Genomic DNA, 26,703 nt, shown 5'->3' with positions numbered 1-26,703 from the left:
AAACTGTGGGTTAACAGGTTATGACCAACACGTATTCATCACAGCATATAAAACTCTCTCCTATGAGCCTGAAGAGTAGGCCAACATACAGCTCTGAGGCATTTCATTATTATTAGTTTACTGGGACTGACAAGGTTTACATTCCGCATTCCAAGTATTTAAAATAATTATATTAGTTCTGATTGCAGCCCATGACCACAAATTATATAATCCGAAAGATTCCAAGTTGTATAGTCTTTCAATCTGGAAATTCATTTGGCTGGGATGACCATACGACTCAGTATTCACAAGTATGTAAACTTGGTGGTCACATGATGAAGCTCAGCTAGCAATCATGAGTAGGTGACACCACAGTATTCTGCAGGTAACATTGATCAATAGCATACAGACAGCTGATCGAGAGTTCTTGCTTTTCAGAATCTATGGGAGTTTGGAATGTGATGACTGGTAACATGACAGTAAAAATGTTGCATGCAATCTGAGAAGTTCACTGTTAGTACACATCAACATGCATTAAAGCATAACCAACTCTGTACTTCCAAACTAGGATACAGACAAGAACAATCACCAAAACATTGTAGGATCTGTGTTCTCCTTTGAGCCATGGGGCAGGATGAGGTGTGAGGTGTAACTTAGGGAAAACTGCATGCTAACAAGGTACACACATATGAAACAGGAGAGCTAATGTCTTGTAATTAATAAAAATATAAAAACTGCAGAGACAATTCAAGGTGATGTTTTAAGACTTCCAGTCACACCAGATTTTGATAGTTAGCTCTAGGGTTGTTCATACAAAATGTGTGATATTGGTTATAAAACTAAACTAGATAACTTGAATGGCTAAAAAGCTAACTGAGCATTACTGAGTAGTTAACACGCTGCAGCTGACACACAACTCCTGCTGGCTTGGCATGAGCCTCAGCCAATGCTTCAGTTGCTAATCTCACATCACTGTGGTGAGCAGGATCCAGCAAGCACAACAATGACATGTCGCAGATGTGCAGGCCAGAGGTCCGAAATTTACACAGGATAAGAGTAAAGACTCATGAAAGTGTAACAGGATAGTAAGAGCATCTCTGCCTGGAATCATTCAGCCACAGGTGCGCATGAAAATGCTTACTATCAAATAAAAGGCCCATGAATCAATGTTGCTTTACCACATCTAGCAATCTGTTGCTTAAGTAGAGATCAGGATCAGGATGAATGTCCTGATCCTACAGAAGTCATAACAGAGGTTTTCAGGGGGTAAATTTGAAAACCATTACTAAAAGTTGAGTCATAAGCCTTGCAAATGGTCCTCAGGATGCAACATTCAGTGACTGCTACTGATGCAAGCACAGGGTTAGTGTCACATTCACCTGCGATGTCCGAGATATTTTATTTTATTAGATCTGATTCTTACTTACTAAGTAGTTACTAGTTTCCAGTACACCAGCTAATCAATAATGAACAGAAACATTTGAAAGCCACAGTGATACTGAGATAAAATATCTCTGTACAGAGTATAGTTCAGAGTGTTAGATATTGCAATGCTTGTGCTATCTGAATTACAAGGGTCATTCAATAAATAATGCCCCACATTTTTTTAAAAGCCATTAATATACATAGACAAACGTACTTGTTGGTGCTTCACATCTGATGTTTGTGCTGTGCGCTGGTGAAGTTTTGAACCGTTCTGGCAGATGGCAGAGCCATAGTACAGCATCAAAATGGTGTCTACATATGACTCACGTTACAAGAAGCGTGCTGTTATTGAATTCTTGTGTGCAGAAAAAGAAATTGTGGTGAACATCCACAAACATTTGTGTTCAGTGTATGGTGATGCTGCAGTTGATAGGTGTATAGTTGGGCGATGGGTAAAGAAAGTTACAGCTTCAGAAAATGCAGAAACAGAGCTCCATGACAGCCACACTTGGGATGTCCAGTCACAGCCACTGCTCCAGACATGCTGAATCATGTGGGTGGCATTATTTGTGCCGACCAGCGCATCACAACTCGACAATTGGCTCTACAGTTGTTGGTCAGCATTAGAAGTGCAATCTGCAATGATCCAGATTCTCAGATATTCAAAGAGGTGCTCACAATGGGTTCCACGAATGCTCACAGTGGATCACAAGATTCAAAGAAAGGCCGGGCAAGAGACTCAAGTAAAATGTCTCAACTGAACAGGAGTATACATAATTAGGGACAGGAAAAAATGGATGTTATTTTATGGCCAAAATCGGTGTTATTTTTTGCCCTTTTGGTGTCATTTGTCGGTGTTATTTTCTTGGAAGCTTTTTCTATTATTAGTTATCTATTCTTGTCATATTTAACCATATTTCAGTGCTATGTTGAAAATGGAGCTATTCCTAAGATAGGGTGGGCCAAACATAAGACTAGTGTAGAGAAAAATTATTTTAACAAAACTTTTTTACACAAATAATTATTTAAAAACAAACACCAAAGGTAAAAATGAAAATAACAGTATTATGCATATATTTTATTGATGACATGTTTCCCGCTTCTTCATATTGTTCTTGAGCCATGGAGACCACAGAAGCCGGTCTCGGCGGCTCAAGAATGATCTGAAGATCCTCTAGGAACGTGAAATGTGTCATCAATAAAGTATCTGCAACAGAGACTATTATTTAAATTTTTAACATTTGTATACTGTTGCTGCGCTTGCCCAGAATGATGTGGAGTGATACATGTATTTTAAATACTGGGAAAAAAATTATTTATCTATGATGTATCCAGCAGATTAAAAAAGTATACAGAACTTCCCTTTTTTTCAGTCCACAATCAATTTTTGACACTATACAATTTTTCTCATCGACTTAAATATTTATGTTCCCTTTGTTCAATCTGCAATCAGTTTTTGACACTCAACAATTTTTCTCACCGCCTTGAATATTTATGTTAAATGGTTGAAATTTCTTATGGAATAGCAATAATGAAACTTAGAAGAACATATTTTAATGTAAAGAAAAATCTCTGCCTTTGCAATGCTATTCTTAATAAATAAAATGTGTTTGCTGCATCCCCAAGAGATTTTTCTATATGAATACCACCAAGAAAGCTTGAAGGTTATTTTTTAAGTAGTCCTAAGTAACAAGATACTTATAAACATTTACGAAAGGTATTTAACTTAGGATAAAAATAAGACAAAATTTAATTTTCTTAATTTTTTTAATGTTTACTCAGATGTTGCTTGGAAACAAAGTTTATAATATGTTTCAGTACACGTTTTGAGTTTTAAATTCCATTTTCCATCAGTAACACAGTCTTTTCATACAAAAACACTTTCTTTTAACATAGCATCTTTATTTTTTCCTCCCCACACACACATACACAACTGGTACTCATTCATGTACTTCATTTTTAGCTGTTTTTACCAAGCTCTGGATGAAGGGGATGAATACATACAAAACTTCTGATATGCTTATCTTACTATTAACAATGAAGTGGTATGTCAGATGAATGAACTACAAAAGAGAAAAAATGAGAAAATTATTTGAAATTGTTTTTGGTGAAATTCTTGTAATGTGACTTGACTTATAAGCAATTGCAGGTACCAGTTAATAGGAAAGTGATCTGTTATGTATGGTTTGCTGCAAAATTATCGTCAATGTCTGAAATCTTCACCAATGATAACAATGTTTCTTTCCGGAGTGAGATTCATATGAAGAAATATCACTGTCGCAAATCTGCCTTTGGGCAATGCTTGTGTTGTTTGAATACCTGTTTTTCAAATATTTTTACGATTAGGGTCATCCAAGGGAATGCACCAAATGTTCCTGAATAACACACATATGAATAAAATATTAGACTTAATATAAGAATTGATATGAGAATGAAATATCAGAATATGATAATTTAAAATGACTGTAACATCTCAACCATCCCCCCCCCCCCCCCCCACACACACACACACACATTACACAATCAGGGTGTATACATGGACAAGGAAAAAAAAATCCCGGATTTCCCGGTTAAAAAGACACTTTCTCCCGGGTGAAAACATATTTTTTGCCTGTTAACTGATAGTATATTTTCTCTCAGAACTCTATAACTTATCGTATTTGAATGGTTATGGTTTTATACACGGGCGTAGAATTTCCCAGCACTTTAGAAAACGAAACTCAGGGAAAGAGACACATTTCGGAAAGATCTTTGATGTACAGCAAAATGTACGCTGCACATTTTCGTATTACGAAAGTATAAATTCGAATTCCACCAAACACCGCATTTTCCTTTCCGAAGCATTGAAAACGAGATTGCGATGCGCTTTCATAAGCCAGTCATAGCTCACGCCACGTGATCTCACCAGCCGATGACAGCGGATATTCAGAGCTTAGGACACGTGATGTAGTCAGCCAATAACAGCATCACTGTTAAGTAGCGCGAACACACAAACAGGAAATGTTAATGGTTTAAATTAATATACATAGAGTTGCTACAAGAAAAGCAAAGCTTTCACATATAATATTGGTTTCTAAGATTAATACGCTGCAAGAGAAGCTAAGCTTTCACATATAATGTTGGTCTTTTAAGCGCGTATTACACTTTAAGATATATCACACAAATGCAACAGTAAAATTTCAATAACAACATAAATGTCTGATCTTCTGGGCTCGAAATTCATGTAAATGGCTAGTCATCAAAAGAGTTGGTTTTTAAATCAGCGTCAAACGCTCTCTGATTTACGAAATTCATCGTACATTCTCGCTCGTAGTTCAACTTGGGTAAAAGGAAATTTAGTTTCAAAGTAACGCTTTTCAAACCACCATCCGCAATATTTTCCTGCGACCTGTTGGAAATAGGTTCGTTTAAGCAGTTGCCAGAGAGCACCAGGTAACAGGCGCCACCGCGCTTGCGCAGCTACGATGATGTAGGAGGCCCGTATGTTCATACGTGTCAAACATTAAGAGATCTTACATTATGTCATATAAGAAACAAGACATCAGAGGATACTCCAAGAGCATCGGAATTTCCTGACCCATACTGCAATGTGCACATTTAAAGTGCATGTTTAAAGAGCACATTGGTATGTCAAGATTCCCAGTGCAGCAGGCCTCGAACTGATATTAAGCTTTTCAGTGAGGTTTTTGGGATGTAAATTTTCTTGGAGTACCAGTACTGTATTATGTTTGGTTCTTTATTATGGCAAATATATGCGTGCTAGAAGATGAAAATGTGCACTTGAAATGCAGCAAACAGTTGAAACTAGCCAATAGTGTGGAATTAAACATTCCATTTCAAATATATTGACTGCCTCAGCGGAAAAGATTAATAAAAGAAAATTTCTTCACTGTTCTGCAAAGGAATTAATGCTTGACTGTCAGAAATATGGAAATAAAATAAAATCTGAAACTAATAACGTACTTTAGCCTTCCGTAATTATGTGAATGTATCTTAATTCACTTGATACCTCCAGGCCACAGAAAACAGTTTTGTTTTCATTTGACGTGAGAGCCGTAAACGAAGAGGAAACAGCGAAACCACTAAATGTAAACACAGATCACATGGAGACTACCCACTTCCCCACTATAAGTCAGACTGCTCTGCACATCAGTCCCAGATCTACGATATTTCCAAACCGGGCAATACTAGATAGTGCCCCCCCCCCCCCTTTTCTCGAGCATTTGATTGAAATAGGACATCAAAATTTTTTTTTAAAATCGAATTTTCAAAAATACGTTCATTTTGTAGCACACATCTTTCTGAAAAGTCTGATGCATAAAACATGTGGTCGAGGAAATGTAAGACATGTAATTTGGTTTTAAGTGTGCCAAAATGCAATGCCACGCCTCTTCACACAGCATTCTTCTATCGCACATCACTGTATGTCGCTTCTTGGAATTGAAACGTGTATATTTTGTAATGGATGCCATCAAACTATGTTCAGGACAGAGGAAATTAAAATGTCCTGTGGTGCCTCTCCTGCTCCCAGTTGGCCGGTTTGACATCCTGCCCCTCTTTCTTTAAAAAAAGAACTTTTCAGAAAATTTGCACTCTTTATTCCCTATTACCTAACAACTTGCTGCTTTGTGTGACAAAATTAAATATAGGATGCCTAAAACCAGTAAAGACAAGCAAGAAAGCACACATTTCTTCAATCCTTAGCTCTTAGAATTCTTTTTTCTCGATTCTTGCTACAGCTTTACATAGCGTGCTTTCCTTTCTGCAAAAGACTCTATACTTCATCAAAGTTCGTTAAACTTTCTGCTGCATGAAAAATCGAAATGTCGTTGTCTAATACTAAAAAAGCTCTTAATACAAATAGGACCAAAGATTAGTGTGGTTTATCGGTCTGATTACGTCTATTTTGTCACTGTCTGCTGTATAAAACAAAATAGGCCTTTCTAATACTGCATCTATAGTAACAAACACCATATAAATGAGACTGTTTTGGCACAAATGGTCATTTTTATAACACGACAGAATATAACTCACGAAGTACCAATACCAAATGCCTATCAGGCCTACTCCAAGCAAAAATCTTGACGTTAGGAAATAGTTTCACACTTCATTCATACGCTCCAGTTTCTCAAGCATGAGACCGAAAAGTAGTAGTACGAAATTTTTATGCAACTCTGGAATAGTCATATTCTTCCATAATTTGTGTGATGTTCCTGTTTCTTCTCCTTCCTAGTTCTAACAAACAGTCCTGTCATCACTAATTCTCTAACTATTCCTGCCAAAGTCAAAGCTTATTCGCCAGTTAACTTCATTAACTCTCGGTTTAGTTATCCCGCGATTATTCTCCAGTTAGGCATTGTTACATATTCGTTCAACGCATTTTCCGTGCTACTTGAGAATAGAACTTAAAGCAGCTGCTAGTCGGGGACCGTACAATTGGCCCTTACTAGTCAGAGACCTGGACATAAATTTTCTGTCAAAATTTCATTTTCTTGGATACCCCGTAATCTTTCTTACCTGTTAGTCATTTATTTCCACTCTCGTAGTCTGAATCTATGGATTTCACTAGTAATTACAACAATGCTGATCATTCGCAAACCCAATCAACCACATAATGAGACACCACTTGGCATTCATGCGTTCGGCTTTACTCCGCTCAGCTCGTATAGCACCTTTTGTGTGCAGGAATGTTTGTTTCTAGATTCCACTGACAGAGACATCATGCACACTATGCACGCATTCACAAATCGACTTATGATTCATTAAGAAATCAACTTAGAATGTGTTCAAAAATCGACAGGGAAGCATTTCAAAGTCATATGAATAATCGATAGACCAACGTGGGGTGGATGCTAGGCGCTTTGCAAAACATTTTTCACGGTAGCATCTAGCTGCTTGCTGCGGCTGCTTTCACAGACAACAGCCACAATTATTCCGAAGCCAGAAGCGGGAGGAGGTACTACTTAACTGCGCATGTGCATGATCCCGTTCATAACTGCTGAAACGAATCTAATGTTAACAGTTGTGAGGTCACGCACATTGGAGGCAATTTGTTGTTACGAAGCACTGCATAGTCTTCCTAAAGCCTAGACACATTTTGCTGTTGGCAGACGCTTGTATGAGCACTGTTTTTTTGTCGTATATGGCGCATTTCCTTTGCAATTTATGTTTTATTTTCGTTTTTCCTCTCGTTCATGTTTTATTGCTGCATTATTATTCTGCAGTAGCAGGATACAGTAATAGAGTATCGGCTTTTAGCAGTCAAAATTACAAAAATTTAACTGAAAACAAAAACAATGAAAAATTCCCAGAATTCTAAAAAATTCCCGGGTTATTCCCGGTTTTCTCCCGGACAAAAAAATTCCCGGGTTTTTCCCGGATCTCCTGGCTGTCCCAGGTCATATACACCCTGATAATATGAGTGTGACACTTATTGTGAAAACCTGTCATAATTTTGCAATTACTGTAACACCCTTATCCTCTAATTTGCCAAGAAACATTTATGTAGTAACTGTCTATGGGCATTAGTAGATACAATGAAACAATAAAAATAAAATAAAATAATCAGGTTTCAAACACAGAGTGCAAAATTAAGAAGCCATGACACTTACCACCGTACCACCATTTTGTCTGAGGGTGTATCACACCGCAAAAGGCACTTAAAGCGCTTAAAGTACCTCGAAAACACTGAACACCATTCTTTCAGAAACGGTAGAGTATCTATGGACAAGCCAAGACATGTGTTCGCTACTTAACTGACTCTTCATCTTTTGTGGGGCAGTTATAGATACTGGGTAAACCATTTCACTCTATTTTTTGTTGCTTGGTCTCCTTCTAATAGCGTTAAGGGTAGCAATCTCCATTGTAAACTTACTATTAGCACCTAATGAGTTAGTTGTTTTGGTGCAGCTACCACTCAACAAAGCTTTAATCCACTCTGATAAGAGTGCCAGAAAATATTATAAAGGTCTGTCTAATAGGGTAACCAATACATGGAATCCACATTCCCAAAATTAGAGAGGCACATAATCCACAGAATATGTGGGGAGTTTTTAAAGTTCAGGCATCTGCCACGCAAGCCATTCACTGTTAGGAAGGCTACAACAGCTAGGGTGCATTATGATGACATGATGATTCTTCCCCTCCCTCGACATGTGAAACCGGATGTAACACTGGATTTGGAGAGCTACTTCTGATGCTGTGAGAAGAAAAGTGCTCTTCCACAACAGCTCACACCACTTTTGTAAATTTTTAAAAACTGTGGGAGTCTCTTTCAAAAGACGACCATGAAAATTAGATTAAAGAAAATTTATTGCTAACTCTGTTTCTTGTGTGTTGGCCTTTCCAGTTCTCTATCTTGATTTTAGGAGTTTGCCTCGAGTAGGGATGTATTTCAAATTTCTCCTTTCACTCAACTCTTATCATAGGTCTTTACTAATTATGGAATCCACAGGATACTTTAAACAGAATAACGATTTAGACCTGTGATATACTAAAGTTACATATGAGACTTTACATTTATCCTCTAAAACCATCATGCAAATATCAACAGCATTTCTCTCTTAGAACTACAAATCTCTTACAGACAACAAAGCATGAATGTTTATAAAATCTTTCTAGACTCTTTTCCTTCTCAATTAGTGCAGATTAGATAGTAAACTCAATTAGTGCAGATCAGATAGTAAAACTCAATGAATTCCCGGGAATGAAAACATAGCTTTTTATGGCCTATATAGGAATGTCTACAAGAATATTACTGTTCAACAGTGCTAATCTCTGTGCAAACTTTGAGTATATTGCCTGCCTTCTACTGTTTGAAGCTAAAAATCCCATTACTTTTGGGTTATTTCTGTTTATAATTTAGCATTCTCTTTATAACCAGATTCTTATGTGCTTATTTCTCTATTAGTCCCTTTAAGTGTCTGGTCGATTAAAGACCTACGAGTGTATTGATCTACCACAGATTTTATACTCCTCATAAGCTACTGGCTCTCTCTCCTGATGGTAAGTAGGTTGAGAAATATTTTACCTCCAGGTCCTCAATGATCTTTTCCTTGTCTTGGAGCTGACTACGGAGAACTGCAACTTCGGCTGTGGCATCTACACTCTGCTTTGGATCCATTATCTTAATGACATCTTTTGCTTTTTCTACATATTTTCGATACCTTTCATTCTGCTGCTGAAGTTCCTGATCTTTGCGGCGCAATGTATCCTGTAATGTTGCATCCCTTCGTTCTGGAACAACAAAAATAATGATAAACAAATACTTTAAATGTAACCAAGCAAGAAAATGATGCATTTGTTTTCTATCTTTGGCTTAAGTCATATGCAAACTAAATGTCTGGATGGTCAAGTTTCATTTGCGATACACAAAATTACGGTAATGGTTACAACACTCGTAAGTAAATCATTCATATTTTATAAAATCGTGGTGAATTCAAGCATACAGCTGCAAACACAGTATTCTCCTCACACAAACCTGAAAAAGGGCCTTACACTAATCACCTGCAGAAAAGAGGTGTGAAGAAATTGGACATGGTTGCATCACTAACTGTGATTACCTTCATTTGATACTGTATCTCTGGTTAACTACAAGGGCAATTCAGAAATTAATTTGTGCTTTGCTGTTATGTCGTGAGAGATTGTGCTAGTGTCCCGTCTTGGTGTCGGAGAGTCTACTGAATCACTATGCATTGGGTTGTGATTGTTTGCTGTGTATGTTGTCTCTGATTGCACAAACAATTTTTACATTCAGGGCAATCACAGATGCTGAAGGTCATGATGTACGAAAACACAGCTGATGACTTGTAAAACTTGGTTTTAATTGACCACACTACCGGTTTCAGCTTACAGCCACATCTTCAGGTACAACAAAAAGAAACAGCACTACAGTGCATTTGTGACAACATTCTGTAGCATCACTCACCACCACTATGGCTAGTTCTCGGAGACAATCACAAATTACAATGAGGTAAAATAGCAATGACACAGATCAAGACACTAAACCAGTTATACAGTTGTCATTATTCAGCCACTCTCTGCACTACAGCACACTTTTAACATGTTGTCACAAACATACAGTCGTGGACAAAATGAGCGAGACCCCTCGCTTTTTCGTTATGCTGATCCACACAGCTTTAAAGTCTGCTACACAGCATAACAGGCAAGGCGACGAAGTGCTACCAACATACTACGCATAGATGTGAAATTGAAAAACTATCCAAACATTGTCAGACTGTTTTCAATTATGTGTAAGACTATATTAATGCTGATCAGTGTGTTAAACACAACACGTAAATGTAAGATATAAATGAAAGAAGAAATGCTTATTAGTATGAACTGTACTAACAAAAATGAATTTCAGCTTATCGAGGTAACCTAACTGTTTTAGTAAGACAAAGTACCCCAGATCATTACGATTTAGCAAAATATTATGCACATTCGCTCGCAAAACGGTCTGTGTCATCGTTCAGACCAATCGTACTGGATTACCGTTGCTGACCTACCATGAAAGTGTGCAAATTTAGCAATGCGTGAAGATTCATAACGAAATTCAGTTAAAAATCATTCAGTGCTACACTTAAGTCAATTCAATTATTGACAGAAGCAGAAAAAGTAGGCAGTAACAAGTAATAAATTCTACAAGAGTTTCATATTGACATCCACAGAGCACCGGTACAGAATAAAGGAAGCAATAAAACATATTGAGGGTGCAAGAATTTCTTAAAATTGCTTTACTGATAGTCTATCTGCCTCCATCGAGATTAGAACTGAAAACAAACCAGACCTCCCTTGCAATAGCAAACACCTTTCACTACGCTAGCAGACAACCCAGGCAAACAGCCCTCTATTATTACCCCAGACATCAATAAGCCAGCAATTTCACAATGAAAATGGTAAAATGATCTGCAGTTTCTGTTGCATAGAGCTTTCTGGGCTCAAAAACATGAATTTTCTACCTTTATGTCACTACTTATGTGACAATCATTTGGGATGTTTATCGAAATAACAAAATACTGTTATTAGTGAGTAAATTTAGTACGATAATTCTGCACCACCGCAGGAAATAAACGGTGACATATCTGCCAAATGTATACAATGTTTTGAATTCTCCATTAGACTCGCCACAGCCAGAAAACGTTCATTAGCCGAAGCGTTTCTTAAGCTAGCTAGCAATGGGAATGCTTGCACTTCTAAAATGCGGTGACATTAATAGTGGGATCTGAATTACCCCGTGTATAGGCAAATGGATTTTATTTGTATTCCTGTAGACGTGATTTGGATCGAAAACCTAGCTACGATTAACACGCTGATGTATCGACTGCAACTAGAACATTTTGAATAAACAGTAGGGGGAATTTTTTAAGCGACCCTCATCTTCGGTAACTGTCATAGTTATTTTCGTTGTTAGGAGTTCGTCATCTAAATCGGTAAAAATGGAACCCTACTAGTCTCACTTTCTTGACCGTCTACCTGTCTGCCCAACTCTTAAAACCCATTTATCTCGAGTACGGGTAGACATAATAAGCGGAAATGTATCACACTTCCTGTGGTATACAGTCCCTTGGTGGTGTAAAATGTGAGCTTCTATGTCAACGCAATCTAAGGATATGGCCATTTATGTAAAGAAAATTTACGTGAAACGTCAAAAAATGGCTCAGAACTATGTGGCCAAGCTGCTTAGGTCATCAGTCCCCTAGACCTAGAACTACTTAAACTTACCAAACCTAACACACATTCATGCCCGGGAAAGGATTGAAACTGACAGCGCAAGCATCCGCGCGGTCCGCAATATGACGCTGTTGAATTCATGGCTAACCTGTGTTGGCAAGCTGTTAATATCATCTGGTGTTGCTAAAAAGTTATTCACCTCTGGTGAATGATTTTCTGTGCCGTTCATTTAAGATAGAATAACTAAAATATATTTGATGTTACGGAAGAGGAAGGTCACCAAATTCATTTCCCCTTGTGTTTATTTATGATGTTAGATTCGCAATCTGAGCATACGTACTATCCATAACCACACTTTAGCAAGGCATAGTCACAGATATGCGAATACAACACAATGGCTTATACTTGAGGTGTTTCGTTTGCCACGAAGTGGTGGCACACGATGCTGTGACATCTTCGAAGCGCGAGCTTCGCCAGTGCTAGCTATCTCAGCACATCACCTGAGCAAACGTTTTCTTCCTGCTGCTAGTCTAATGGACAATGGCAACATCGCAGAATACGTTTGACAAATATGTGGCTGTTGATTTATGTTCTTGAGTGGTTCATAATTATGTTAGTAAATACACTCGATACCTCTGCTGACACTGCTTAGTATTGCGTATAGCCTCCTACAGCTTTCACAATGGCTCGAAGTCTGTTGGGCATTGAGCCCACAAATCTAGCCACATAACTAGGAGATTCAAGTAACTCACTCCAAGTGTCATGAATCACATCAGAAATCTGTCAGAGTCGACGGTGACTGTCCCTTTTCCCATATTACTTTGACCATTTCTGCCCAGATATTCTCAATGGGATTCATGTCAGCTGCTTTAGGTGGCCATTCCATTACAGTAATATTACTATGGTCGTCGAACCACCTCTTAACCACATGCGCCATATGAATAGGCGAGCGATCTTGTTGGAACATGATCTGATCATCGCCAAATCTTGCTGTCACAGAAGGCAACAGCACGTCCTCCAGAATTGATATGTAATTGTGTGCATCGAGTCTTCCTTCCACTTCCCACAGGAGTCCACACCCTTCAGCCGATACCCATACCCATACCATTACCGAGTCCCTGCCACTCCATCGGCAACTGTAAATATATTTTGTATTATACCTAGCACCTTTTGGCTGGTAAACAAGTACTTTTCCAGTTGATGCCGCAGAGAAAACTTTTTCGTCTGTGAAAATCACTCGCCTCCAAAACTGGAGAGGTTTGTCAACATTTTCAGCAGCAAAAGCAAGGCGGGCTTCTCTGTGGGAAACAGTCAATGTCTCTTTCACAGCAACGTTTCTTGCTCTCAGTCCACCTTCCCTTAGACAATGAGTGACGGTCTTACTGCTAACATTGAAACCCAATGTCTGCTGAATTTGTCGTGCATTGGCAAATGGGTGGTTCTAACTGAAATGGCGTATCTGCCGATCCTGAGCTGCTGCTGTTTTGCAGCGACGGCTATGAGGCCTTCCATTCAGGTTACCACCCTCTTCCTTTCGTCTAATCCACCTGGCTACCGTCGACTTGTGAAGACCCATAGTTCTTGCTATATAGCCATTTGAAAATCCCTCTGCATGGAATGCTATTATAGTGCCCTTGCTCTGCCTCAGCCAGGTGGGCCATTTAGTGTTGACTGAATGATTTGTTGCGGTCAATATGTGCTGCAAAAACAGCGCTAGTAGGAAACAGATTGACTCCTCCACGACTGCAGCCACAATGCAATAGCCAAGTATGTGTAACATGGAAATTGATGGCATAAACATTTGTAGATAATTCAGAGAGTGAGGGAGGGGGGGAAAAAAAGGAACAACCAGGTTTTGAACTTGGAGCACAAAGTTCTGAAGTTGCGACACTAGCCGCTTAGCCACCGCTTCAATTGAATCCTTACACACTAAAAGGTATCTCAACTATAGCAAAGGCGCATTGAAAACTTTGACCATAGTTTTCTCAGAAGTGGTAGAGTGTATGCAGTTAAGCCAAGACACGTGTTCGCTTATTTTGTCCCCTCATTCACTGAACAAAGTTTCAGCAAGATCAGGGTATGACAATTGGTGGGTCCCCTCATAAGGGGTGTGCGTTGCGATTCAGTAGACAGAATGTGTCCACTTTCCTCAACTACTCATTAACATGTTTGGAAATTTTCGTTCCTGTAGTGGCGGTTTGCATAATGAGGGCTGGTTTTCCTGATAACGATCTACTAATGGACTTTGCTCCTAATTTATGTTACTGTGTAGTAGACCTACTACAATGACTTGAACTGGAAATGTTTGTTTAGTTGGACAGTCCACTTCTAATTTGCCATATTTTGCTACAATATTTTCCTTTGTTTCAAAACAGCAAGTTTAGATGACCACTGCAACTTGGTAACATCAGTAACAATTTAATACTTTGAAACAGTTACGTGTGGTGTATGAGGAGTGTACTCTGTTGAATGAGGAATACATTAAACACCAAAGATGCGTACAGTAACAATAATTAACTTTCGGTTACATGACAAAACATAAGTCGAAATACTGTCAATTCATCTCAGTACCCAGTAAAACTTAAACTGGAATGATCGCAAACATACTTTTGTGGGGAAGGCAAATGAAAGACTGCATTTTATTGGCTGCACACTAAGAATACGCAACAGGTATACTGAAAACACTGCCTACACTATGTTTGTCCGTCCACTGCTATAATATTCCAGCACAGTATGGGATCCTTGACAGGCGTGATTGACGGTGCACACCAAAACCGTTCAAGGAATGGTAGCATGATTTGTACTGTCACGAAATAAGGGAGAGAGAGTCCCAGATTTCATAAGCGAGTTGGGGTGACATTCATGAAAACAAAAGCGTTTTTCGTTGCCACGAGATCTTTTCATGAAATTTCAATCACCAACATATATTCTGAATGCCAAAACATTATTTCCTTGGTAAAACACACAGGAAGAAATGACAACAGTAATAATGTAATTCAGGGCTCATAAGAAAAGATTTATGTGGTCCTTTTTCGTACATGCTGTTAAAAGGTGGGACGATACAGAAACAGTCTGAAGGTGGTTCGATGAACCCTCTGCAAGGCACGTTAAGTCTGGATTGCAAAGAAATGCTGGCTGCTGTGGCCAAGCGGTTCTAGGTGCTTTGGTCTGGAACCACGTGACCGCTACGGTCGCAGGTTCAAATCCTGCCTCGGGTATGGGTTTGTGTGATGTCCTTAGGTCAGTTAGGTTTAAGTAGTTCCAAGTTCTAGGGGACTGATGACCTCAGATGTTAAGTCTCATAGTGCTCAGAGCCATTTGAACCATTTTTTTTTTCAAAGAAATACTGTAGATGTAGTGATGTAGATGTAACAACGAAATTATGTGTAATTGCGACATGTGAGTTACATTTGATATGAACATTGAAGTTGTTTGCTGTTTACTTATTTTATGTTCATTATTTTCAGGCATAGACAAACACCTAGGTGCGTTAAATTGATACTGAAATAAAGTGTCATGCATGGATCAAGAACAATAAATTCTTAACTACTTGTTATGGTACTGCAGTATCTGCAAGAGTCTTCACAAGTGGATATCGCATACAAAGTTCCTAGGGTGTTTATAAGTGGATATTGAAGATGACTTCAAACAAAATTTGAATGTAGCTTTGCAAAAGTTCCATGATCAAATGATCTGAGTTGCTGGTGAATACAATTTATCCTCACTAGATGGTATATATTATCATTACATATGAGGTGAAAAGGGTTTCGCCGGGTGTGGTGGCCGAGCAGTTCTAGGCGCTTCAGTCACGAACCATGCGGCTGCTTCGGTTGCAGGCTGGAATCCTACCTCAGGCATGGATGTGTGTGATGTCCTTACGTTAGGTAGGTTTAAGTAGTTCTAGATCTAGGGGACTGATGACCTACACAGTTTGGTTGCATAGTTCTAAGAGCCATTTTTTGACCTTTCACGTAAATTTTCTTTACATAAACGGACATATCTTTAGATCGTGTTGACATAGAAGCTCACTATTTTACACCACCAAGGGACTGTTTACCGCAGGAAGTGTGATACATTTCTGCTTATTATGTCTACCCGTACTCGAGATAAATGGGTTTTAAGAGTTGAGTAGACAGATAGACGGTCAAGAAAGTGAGACTAGTAGGGTTCCATTTTTACCGATTTAGATTACGCAATACAAACAACAAAAATAGCTACAACAGTTACCGAAGGTGAAAACCACGTAAATAATTACCCCTACTCTTTATTCGAAATGTTCTAGTTGCAGTTGATACATCAGCATATTAATCGTAGCTACACTTTCGATCCAAATCATGTTTACAGGAATACAAATAAAATCCATTTGCCTATACATGGGGTAATTCAGATCCCACTATTAATGTCACTGCGTTTTAGAAGAGCGAGCATTCCCATTGCTAGCTAGCTTAAGAAACACTTTGGCTAATGAACGTTTTCTGGCTGTGGCGAGTCTAAAGGAGAATTCGAAACATTGTAGAATACATTTGGCAGCTATGTCGCTGTTTATTTCCTGAGGTGGTGCAGAATTATCCTACTAAATTTACTCACTAATAACAGTATTTTGTTATTTCGATACACATCCCAAATGATTGTCACATAAGCGGTGACATAAAGGTAGAAAATTCATGTTTTTGAGTCCAGAAAGCTCTATGCAACAGAAACTGCAGATAATTTTGCCATTTTCATTGCAAAACTGCCGGCTTATTAATGTCTGTGGTAATAATAGAGGGCTGTTTGCCTGGGTTGTCTGCTAGCTTAGTGGAAGGTGTTTGTTACTGCAAGGGAGGTCTGGTTTGTTTTCAGTTCTAATCTCGATGGAGGCAGATAGACTATCAGTGAAGCAATTTTAAGAAATTCTTGCACCCCCAATATGTTTTATTGCTACCTTTATTCTGTACCGGCACCCTGTGGATGTCAATATGAAACTCTTGTAGAATTTCATACTTGTTACTGGCTACTTTTTCCGCTTCTGTCTTAATTTAATTGACTTATGTGTGGCACTGAATGATTTTTAACTGAATTTCATTATGAATCTTCACGCATTGCCAAATTTGCACACTTTCATGGTAGGTCAGCAATGGTAATCCAGTATGATTGGTCTGAACGATGACACAGACCATTTTGTGAGCGAATGTGCATAATATTTTGCTAATTTGTAATAATCTGGGGTACTTTGTCTTACTAAAACAGTTAGGTTACCTCGATAAGCTGAAATTCATTTTTGTTAGTACAGTTCATACTAATAAGCGTTTCTTCTTTCATTTATATCTTACATTTACGTGTTGTGTTTAACACACTGATCAGCATTAATATAGTCTTACACATGACTGAAAACAGCTTGACAAAGTTCAGATAGTTTTTCAATTCCACGCCTATGCATAGTATGTTGGTAGCACTTCGTCGCCTTGCTTGTTATGCTGTGTAGCAGACTTTAAAGCTGTGTGGATCAGCATAACGAAAAGGGGAAGGGTCTCGCTCATTTTGTCCATGACTGTACTGTAGTGCTGTACCTTTTATGTGACAGCTTATTGACTACATTCGTTTTTAAAGCTGTCTGACTTTTCACAACTGATGATTAAATGTGATAAAAACCACAAGTGTGACTAATTACAACTATTTTTTAAAAAATCATCCTTTTACCTTTATGTCAGTAATATTTCCTCCATTTTATCTCATTATAATTACTATTTATAAGTTCATGACCTCCAACTGCAGTTTGTAGCCAGCCTTAAGAACATTTATTTTGTTCTATCAAGCACAAACAATAGCCTACACTTAGTATAAAGATGAAACCAAAACTTTAATATAATAGAGGGAAACATTCCACGTGGGAAAAATTATATATAAAAACAAAGATGAGGTGACTTACCGAACGAAAGCGCTGGCAGGTGTTTGTGTGTCTATCGACCTGCCAGCGCTTTCGTTCGGTAAGTCACCTCATCTTTGTTTTTATATATAAAAAAAACCAAAACTTTAGTTTCACAATCAATCTGGTTATGTCAATAGTGATCTTAAGCTAACAACTGAATGTTTCTGTGGAGGACTGGTTTACATGTTTCTTAAGTGTATCCTACAAATTTATTTTAGAATAAAAATAAAAATTCTGAGGATTGAAGGTGTTTGCTAAAACCACATGATGAAAGAGTCTTCCCTACACATATTTGTTCAAAGATCACTGCCTCATGTTTTTTCTAAAATGTGTATTAGTGGACGACATCTGCTGGAACCAAAAGTACAGGGTATCAGGAGGTATTAATGGTTACATGTTCACTCAGCGAACTAAAACACATTTACTCCGAAAACTGAGAGTTCAGTAAAGTATACCTTTAGTTTACAAACACTTCTAAAAATGATTTTTACTACCTGAATATCTGCGAATGTGCGAGGAAAGTTAGATTCAATGGGAGCAGGGAATGAAAGAATAAGCCTTATGAAACTAAGAAAATAACTTCACTATGAAATAAAAAGTAACCAAGAACTACAACAAAGGCAATCTGTTTGATACTGCATATCTTTGCATATCTGTGAAACCAAAATCTGTTGGATCCCTTTGACATGCTGTCCACAATGTGGAAGAGACAATACCCATCAAGCTCATCCCACTCTTCGATGGCTGTCTGCCTGAGGTAATTCAGTGTGTGATCGGTGTTCCTACAATGATACACCAGAAGTTTCAACTTGTCCCAAGCACATTTGATTGAGTTCATGTCGACAGATATTGCAGGCTATTCCATTCAGTTGATTCCCGCCTCCTAGAGAATGTGGTATGCTTGACATTATTGTCTTGAAAAGTGGATGCATTATCAATGTACACTCCTCAAATTATGCCAATCACAATGAAAGGTGTCTGAAATCTGTACATGAAACTGGCCAAAAACATAACTGACCTAACTAATTGCTGAATCCTTGGGATTGCAAACCAAATATGCGCATTAGTACTTGGCCATCTTCACACTCTTCTACAGTGATCATCATGCATCAGACAAATCCTGCACTCATCAGTGAAGAGAACGTGACATCATTGACACAGGTTCTACTCCAGGTGTTTTCCCTTGCCCACCTTACTTGTATAGTGTGGTGGTGCTGGGGGTTTGTACTGATCAAATTGATCATGTGGAGACAGTTGTATACTGTCCGAGTTCACGCAGTTTTCCTGGGTGCCTCCAAAAGGCAGTACACAGTCCTGTTGTGTACTCCTCAGAGTACCTATGAGCCATAATTTGAAGGTAACAGTCAGTAACAGCCATCGTCACACTTTCATTCAGTAACTATGAGACAGATATTTAATGTTTAGTGTCTTATGATACCTATTGTGTCTTATAATCACTGCCGTCACTGTGATGTACTCCGATTTGGCAGGCAACTTCCCTGTCAGACAACACTTGTTGTCTTAAAGAGACAATGTTCTCAATCTCTACACTTAATACAAGCCTTCAATTCATATTGGTCAAATGAACAATGTACATAAGTCACATTTTCTCATTCATGATTGGAGGAATGACACACATTACTGAGCTATACTGAGATTACAGGTTTACTTTTACCTCCATTAAGCTCTACCGAGGAATTTCCTGTGGTTAAAACAGTAGTGAGGTCAAAAACCAAAGCCTATGCTACGCACGATGGGGGCACAAAACCTTTATGAACAGTTTACATGTTACCATGTTACATAAAAATTCACCAAACTCTTATAAAACGAGCCCAAGATGGCATTTACTTATAAACACAACGTAGTTTTTCAGCACAATATGAAAGGGGTCTTAGCTGTGTTATCCTCTAAAATTATCCTCTACAGTATCCATGAGTGAAAATGTAACAGTGCAGCAAGAGAGACTCCTCAATCACAAACCAGCTGGCCAAGGTTTTTCAGTAGCTTACTTGATGTGGAAAACATTTACGTTTACTATCTACATGAGTAATGAGTATTTATTTTATTTACACCTACTACATTAAAACACAAGGCTTTATTTTCTATCCAATTACTTCAATTTCTGAAATGTATCTAATTTCTGTAGTAAATGCAAAATTCTACAAGCCTATGGTTAAAACTGTGGAATCATATGCTAACAGTAAAAAGTAATTATGCCTGTTGTGTGAAAAATATTAGCAAATTGATGAAACTTGAGCATCTCCCAGTGTATCAAGTGTCCAAATAAATTTATTTCAGGAACAGCTACATATAAGACAGCAGGCAATTTCCTACAAATATAGAACCTGAATTTTATTTGAAGCAATAAGATGTACTACTCCCATTTCTATAGCCCTTGATCTAATCAGATACAAACATACGTAAAGTGATCATATCTTCCTGTTCCCTTGGGAAAAACTATGCTGAAACCTAATTAGAGAGTAAAAGGAAAGAATGAGATAACTTTCATTAATGCCGAATATCACAGTCCCCCCCAGAAATAGCGATTTTCAGCTTAACAATATCAGCATCTGATTTCAGCCAAGTTCACATTGCAATTGGAGAAATTATCATCATCTTCAGATTCCCACTATGGTAGCAGGTCCTTTGTGTCTTATTATTGGTGGTCTGTCACTTCCTTTTTACTGCTGCTATATGTGCTGCCATTGAGCATACTGTCCACAATTTTAAATCTCTTCCTCCGTGCTTTTAAATCCCCTCCTCCATCACTTCCTCTCCCCTTCCATGTATCCTTCTCAGGAGGTTTCTGTAACTTCTCTCTACCTTTTTTTAAATATATGCCATATTCAATTCTTTTTTAGTTCTTCCATCTGGGTGCCCTTTATCCACCCAATGCCTGGTCGGAACTAGTATGTTACTTTACCCATTTTGTGAAGAATCAAGTACATCTCCACATAGGCTATGGTGTCACAACCCCAGAATGCATTTTAAAGTTACTGCCAGCGCCGCCATCCCCTCAGGAGAACACTTCCGTTTGTGACTAGTGTAATCACATGGGACACTGTTTTTCAAAGTGTCTGCACACCGCACATTTGAGATGGACCTGTGTTTACTTAGGTGGATGTTGAAAATTATCTAAAAACCACATCCACAAGGCAAATTCAATCCAGGGCTGGCATGCCTCCTCATGTCCTGGAAGCAGGTGCTTTCAACATGCTTGGCTCTCCTCCATCTTTGAAATCATTTCCTATGTAACCCTTTGCTTTTTTGCCCTTTTCACCTTTATGTATCCCACACTGTTCTGCTCAGCTTTCATGATTCCTTCTTTCAGCATATCCCATATATACTGATCTTATCAAGTGGTTCTAGTGCTAATAACCACAAGTGATATCATTTTTGATATATTTCCTTTTCTCGGTATATCTTCTAAAGATCACAATTTTCAGTTTTTCCATGAAATATGCAAACTGTGATCACCATTATATCAGCACCTGGTGATGCGTGCACCTTCTTCGCTCCATTTCTGTACCTTTCTTTCACATAGTTACTAATAAATAACATAATATACACAAAAATGCTGCAAGGGACAAAATAATTTTTGGAAGATTACCTCATTCATATAGCACCACACAAGTATTTTCCAAATTACTTCAGTAACTCTGATGTAATAACACGTTAAAGGAATATGAGACCCTAACATTTAATTCCTGAATCTGTTCAACAGAAAATGCTTACTGTACTCATTAATTGAAGATTCAAGGTCTTCAAGCTGTGATGCCAATCGCTCCTTCTCAGACTGAATGACTCTCAGTTGTTCCTGGAGTGTGGTGACACAGTGCCGTAAACCAGTTCCACCACTGTCATCACGCTCATGTGCCTCCTCAAGCTGACTTTCTAGCTCCATAATACGTTGGTTTGCAAGTCTGAAATCACAAATAAAACCAATTGAAAAGATTATTAGGCACATAAATGGTAAAAGTAAGTTTAAAACACACAGTGCAACCATGGTATTACAATGGAGACACACTAGCTTAGGCTCCATTAAACTAACACATTTGAAAAAAGTATCAGTGATGGGCCAAGTCAAGGGAAGTGCCAAATTCAAAAATTATATTCTGAATAACTGAATAATAGCAACATTTGTCATTGTAGAATCCGTTACTGCAGCTGCTGATTATGATCACTTCCTGAAATATGTTATCTCGAGTATATTCATAGTGATACTTTTGATATTTACTTTTTTATTAAGTTTCCCTGGTGAGGTTATATATTGTCACACAGATGTTTACTGTTTAAATGTCACAGGTGTAATATCTTGGCTCCCGTAGTAAATACAAATGACTAGCCAAAAAAGCTACATTGAATTCCGGGTCAGCTTTGCTGGCTACTGTCCTCTCATTACCCAACTTCACTTTTTCTTTAGTGGTATAAGTATCAAAATTCACTTTAATACCTCTGAATCTACTCCCAACCACCAGTTTCAATAAAAACAAAGCTTCATTTGCTGTACATGTGTAAATAATCTTAAGAGCATTCCCAGGGTTTGAATTTTTATTTTCTTCTTTTCAATAGCCACACAGAAACTAATAATATTACGATTTTGTCACATCTTTGTTTACTGATGGAAGTTCCTATGATTTCTCTTTCAATACTCTGTTGTTTGCTGCTGTGGTCTTCATTTCAATGACTAGCTTGATGCAGCTCTCTATGGTGTCGATCCTGTGCTGGTATCTTCATCTCTGCACAATTACTGCAACCTACATCTGTCTGAACCTGCTTTCTTCATTCAAGCCTTGGTTTGCCTCTACAGTTTTTAATACCCACACTTCTTTCCATTACCAATTTGAAAATTCCTTGATACCTCCAGATGTGTCTTATCAACAAATCCCTTCTTTTACTCAAGTTGCGACACAAATTTCACTTTTCGTCTGTTCGGTTCAGTATTTCCTAACAAGTTAGATGATTTATCTATTTAATCTTTCAGCATTCTCCTGTTGCATCACTTTCAAAAGCTTCTATTCTCTTCTTGCCTGAGCTGTGTATCATCCACATTTCACTTCCGTACAGGGCTACCGGGCAGACAAATACTTTCCTAATCTTTATATTTATTACACTACATTCGTTTGTCCTCTGTTAGAATATTGCTGCGCAGTGTGGGATCCTTACCAGGTGGGATTGACGGAGGACATCGAAAGGGTGCAAAAAAGGGCAGCTCGTTTTGTATTATCACGTAATAGGGGGGAGAGTGTGGCAGATAGGATACGTGAGTTGGGATAGAAGTCATTAAAGCAAAGACGTTTTCCGTCGCGGCGAGATCTATTTACGAAATTTCAGTCACCAACTTTCTCTTCCAAATGCGAAAATATTTTGTTGAGCCCAACCTACATAGCTAGGAATGATCATCAAAATAAAATAAGAGAAATCAGAGCTTGAACAGAAAGGTTTAGGTGTTCGTTTTTCCCGCATGCTGTTCGGGAGTGGAATGGTAGAGAGGTAGTATGATTGTGGTTCGATGAACCCTCTGCCAAGCACTTAAATGTGAATTGCAGAGTAGTCATGTAGATGTAGATGTAATGTTAATAAATTCTCTTTCTAAAAAATGCTTATCTTGCTACTGTCAGTCTACATTTTATATCCTCACCATCAATTATATTGCTGCTCAAACAGAAAACTCATCTACTACTTTTAGCATTTCATTTTCTAACCTGCCAGATTTAATCCGACTACATTATATTGCCCTATTTTCACTTTTCTCAAGACACTATACATTTCATTCAACTGATCTTCTAGGCCTTTGATATCTTCAACAGAATTACAATGGCACTGGCAAACCTCAATGTTTTTATTTCTTCTGCCTGAAATTTAATTCCCTTTCTAAATTTCCCTTTGGTTTCCTTAACAGTTAGCACAATATAGAGATTGAATAGTGCTGGAGATAGGCTACAGCCCTGTCTCACTTCCATTTCAACTACTGCTTGCTTTCAACTCTTATAACTACAATCTTGTCTTTGCACAAGTAGTAGATAACCTTTCACTCTCTGTATTTTATTCCTGCTACCTGCTATTTCAGTAACCTGTGTACACTGTTCTTCCAAGCTTCCACACAATTATCTACAATTCAGGATTCACTAAACATCGGAAGCCAATACCAAAGGTGTACAATGTGTCCCAACCTTTTAGGGTCAAAATTGTACAGATGGTGCAGAATCATAAACCTGCGACAGTCAGAAATGAAAAATTAATTTTTCCTTAGCATAAAAAACTGACATGGATAATTCAATCATGGGAGCAGCAAATAAGGTCCTATCATATAACCTTAAGCAATTCCAAGTCACAACCTGACAGAGAAATGTTGCTAGTGATCTGATAGCAGCATAGTGTACAGATATTATTCCAGCCATAGCTGTATTGGCAGTTGAAAATATCATTCGTATTAAAAGAAGCCTTGTCTGTGGAAAATTTAAATCACTGAAGTTTGGCACTGCACTACCGTACTTGGTAATACATTCACAGAACTGACGTCTGAGCTTGAAATCATTTGGTATTATTGCTTCTACACACTGTTTGTTATACAGGTATTACTGCTGCTCCACCAATACTCTGCATGTTACATTCTTCAAAGTGTACAATTACTGGCAAGCTGACAGGTGCTTATTGATATATCTCTCTCCACATAATCAAGCATAATTTCTACAAATTCTACACTTTTGCTGAGAATCTTGGCCGGCTCTCCTGTGACTTGAGTGACACTATTCCTCAGACACTGATGTGACAGAAATCATGGGATAGTGATATGCATATATAAAGATGGTGGTAGTATAGTGTGCACAAGGTATAAAAAGACAGTGCATAGATGGAGCTGTCGTATGTAATCAAGTGATTCATAGGAAAAGGTTTCTGACATGATTATGAGTGCACAATGGGAATTAACAGACTTTGAACACAGAATCGTAAATGAAGCTGGACACATGGGACATTGTATTTTGGAAATCCTTAGGGAAGACAATATTTTGTGATCTACAGTGTCAAGAGTGTGCTGAGAATACCAAATTTCAGGCATTACCTCTCACCACGGACAATGCAGTGGCCGATGGTCTTCACTTAACGACTGAGAGAAGCGGCAGTTGTAAATAGTTGTCAGTGCTAACAGACAAGCAACAGTGCATCGAAATAACTGCAGAAATCAATGTGGGACATGTGATGAACATATCCATTTGGACAATGCAGAAAACGTGGTGTTCACAGGCTACGGCAGCAGATGAATGACATAAGTGCCTTTTCTAACAGCAAGACATCACCTGTAGTGCCTCTCCTGGACTCGTGACCATATCGATTGGACCCTAGATGACTGGAAAAATGTGGGCTGGTCAGATGAGTCCCAATTTCAGTTGGTAAGAACTGATGGTACAGTTTGAGTGTAATGCAGACCCCAAGAAGCTGTGGACCCATTATCAACAAGGTCTGTGCAAGCTGGTGGTGGCTCCATAATGGTGCGGGGCTGTATTTACATGGAATGGATTGGGTCCTCAGGATGTTCAGCTACTTGGAGACCATTTGCCACCACTCATCGATGCCACATTCCCAAAAAACAATGGAATTTTTATGGATGACAATGTGCCACGTCATCAGGCCACAATTGTTTGCTATTGGTCTGAAGAACATTCTGGACAATTTGAGTGGATGGTTTGGCCCCCAGATGACCTGACATAAATCCCACTGAACACATATGGGACATGATCAAGAGGTCAGTTTCTGCACAAAATCCTGCACTGGCACTGCTTTCGCAATTATAGACAGCTATAGACGCAGCATTGTTCAATATTTGTTCAAGGGATTTCCAGTGACTTGTTGAGTCCATGTCGTGTCAAGTTGCTGCACTACGCGTGGCAAAAGGAGGTCGGACATGATATTAGGAGGTATACCACGACTTTTGTTACCGCAGTGTATGTTTTAATCTGTGGTAATGAGGCAGTTTGCATACAAACACCTCACGTGCACTGATTATTGAAGACCTCATGCCACCTGTAATATTTATTTCTGACTATTGGTGCCTTATTTCAAAATTGTCAGTTTATGATCTTCTACTGACCATAAAGATTTGGGATACACCACAAATTCAGTCACAAAGGAATGACTCCAAGACGATTGCAATCAACACAAATATCATGTACTGTACATCAGGAGATGAGAAACAACAAAACACCTGACCAAAAGCAAGTGTAATGCATTCAGCTGTTGAGACACTCTACCACACATCTGAAGGGCTCTGCTTCACATTCTTTCGACACTGACACTTGTAATCACATTCTTGCATCTGTAGAAGTCACCCAGTACTCTATCATAGCCAACATGCTTGTCAGGTTCCAGAATCAACATAGGGAGATAAGTCATTGGTGATACAAAGTACCATTGTACTCTTTTATGACAGAAATCTACTGGTGAGATGGTAATACACTGTAAGGATTTTGAATCACATGATCCCAATATAAGATGTAAAACTGCCAATACTCTTCAGTAGTGGTAGACACAGAAGGAGATATCTACATTTACATTTATCCTCTGCAAGCCACTGCATGGTGCATACCCATTCCTTTTCTGATCCATCCACAAACAGAGTGACAGGAAAAAAAAAGTCTATATGCCTCTGTATGAGTCTTAATTTCTCTTATCTTCGTGATACTTAATAAAAATGTACATTGGTGGCAGTAGAATTGTCCTGT

General features: G+C 38.4%; 1 protein-coding gene across 2 annotated transcripts in view; it reads right to left on the bottom strand.

The window, feature by feature from the left end:
* LOC124555702 (protein Hook homolog 3-like) overlaps positions 1 to 26,703 on the bottom strand; it is a 185,081-nt gene that overhangs the window by 11,077 nt on the left and 147,301 nt on the right. Inside the window, exons 12-14 of one of the 2 annotated variants that reach the window (XM_047129706.1) lie at positions 21,719 to 21,906; positions 9,434 to 9,639; positions 3,259 to 3,779 (exon numbers count right to left, since the gene is read on the bottom strand). In XM_047129706.1, coding sequence (XP_046985662.1) covers positions 3,753 to 3,779; positions 9,434 to 9,639; positions 21,719 to 21,906 — 421 coding nt within the window. In that variant the 3' untranslated portion in view covers positions 3,259 to 3,752. Of the gene's footprint in view, positions 1 to 3,258; positions 3,780 to 9,433; positions 9,640 to 21,718; positions 21,907 to 26,703 lie in introns of those variants that run through there. The other variant, XM_047129705.1, reaches the window with a different exon arrangement.

The sequence above is a fragment of the Schistocerca americana genome, chromosome X (genome assembly GCF_021461395.2).
Source record: "Schistocerca americana isolate TAMUIC-IGC-003095 chromosome X, iqSchAmer2.1, whole genome shotgun sequence".
Classification (NCBI taxonomy): Eukaryota; Metazoa; Arthropoda; class Insecta; order Orthoptera; family Acrididae; genus Schistocerca; species Schistocerca americana.
Note: the sequence above shows the minus strand (reverse complement) of the source record. Positions and strands in the feature narration are given on the sequence as shown.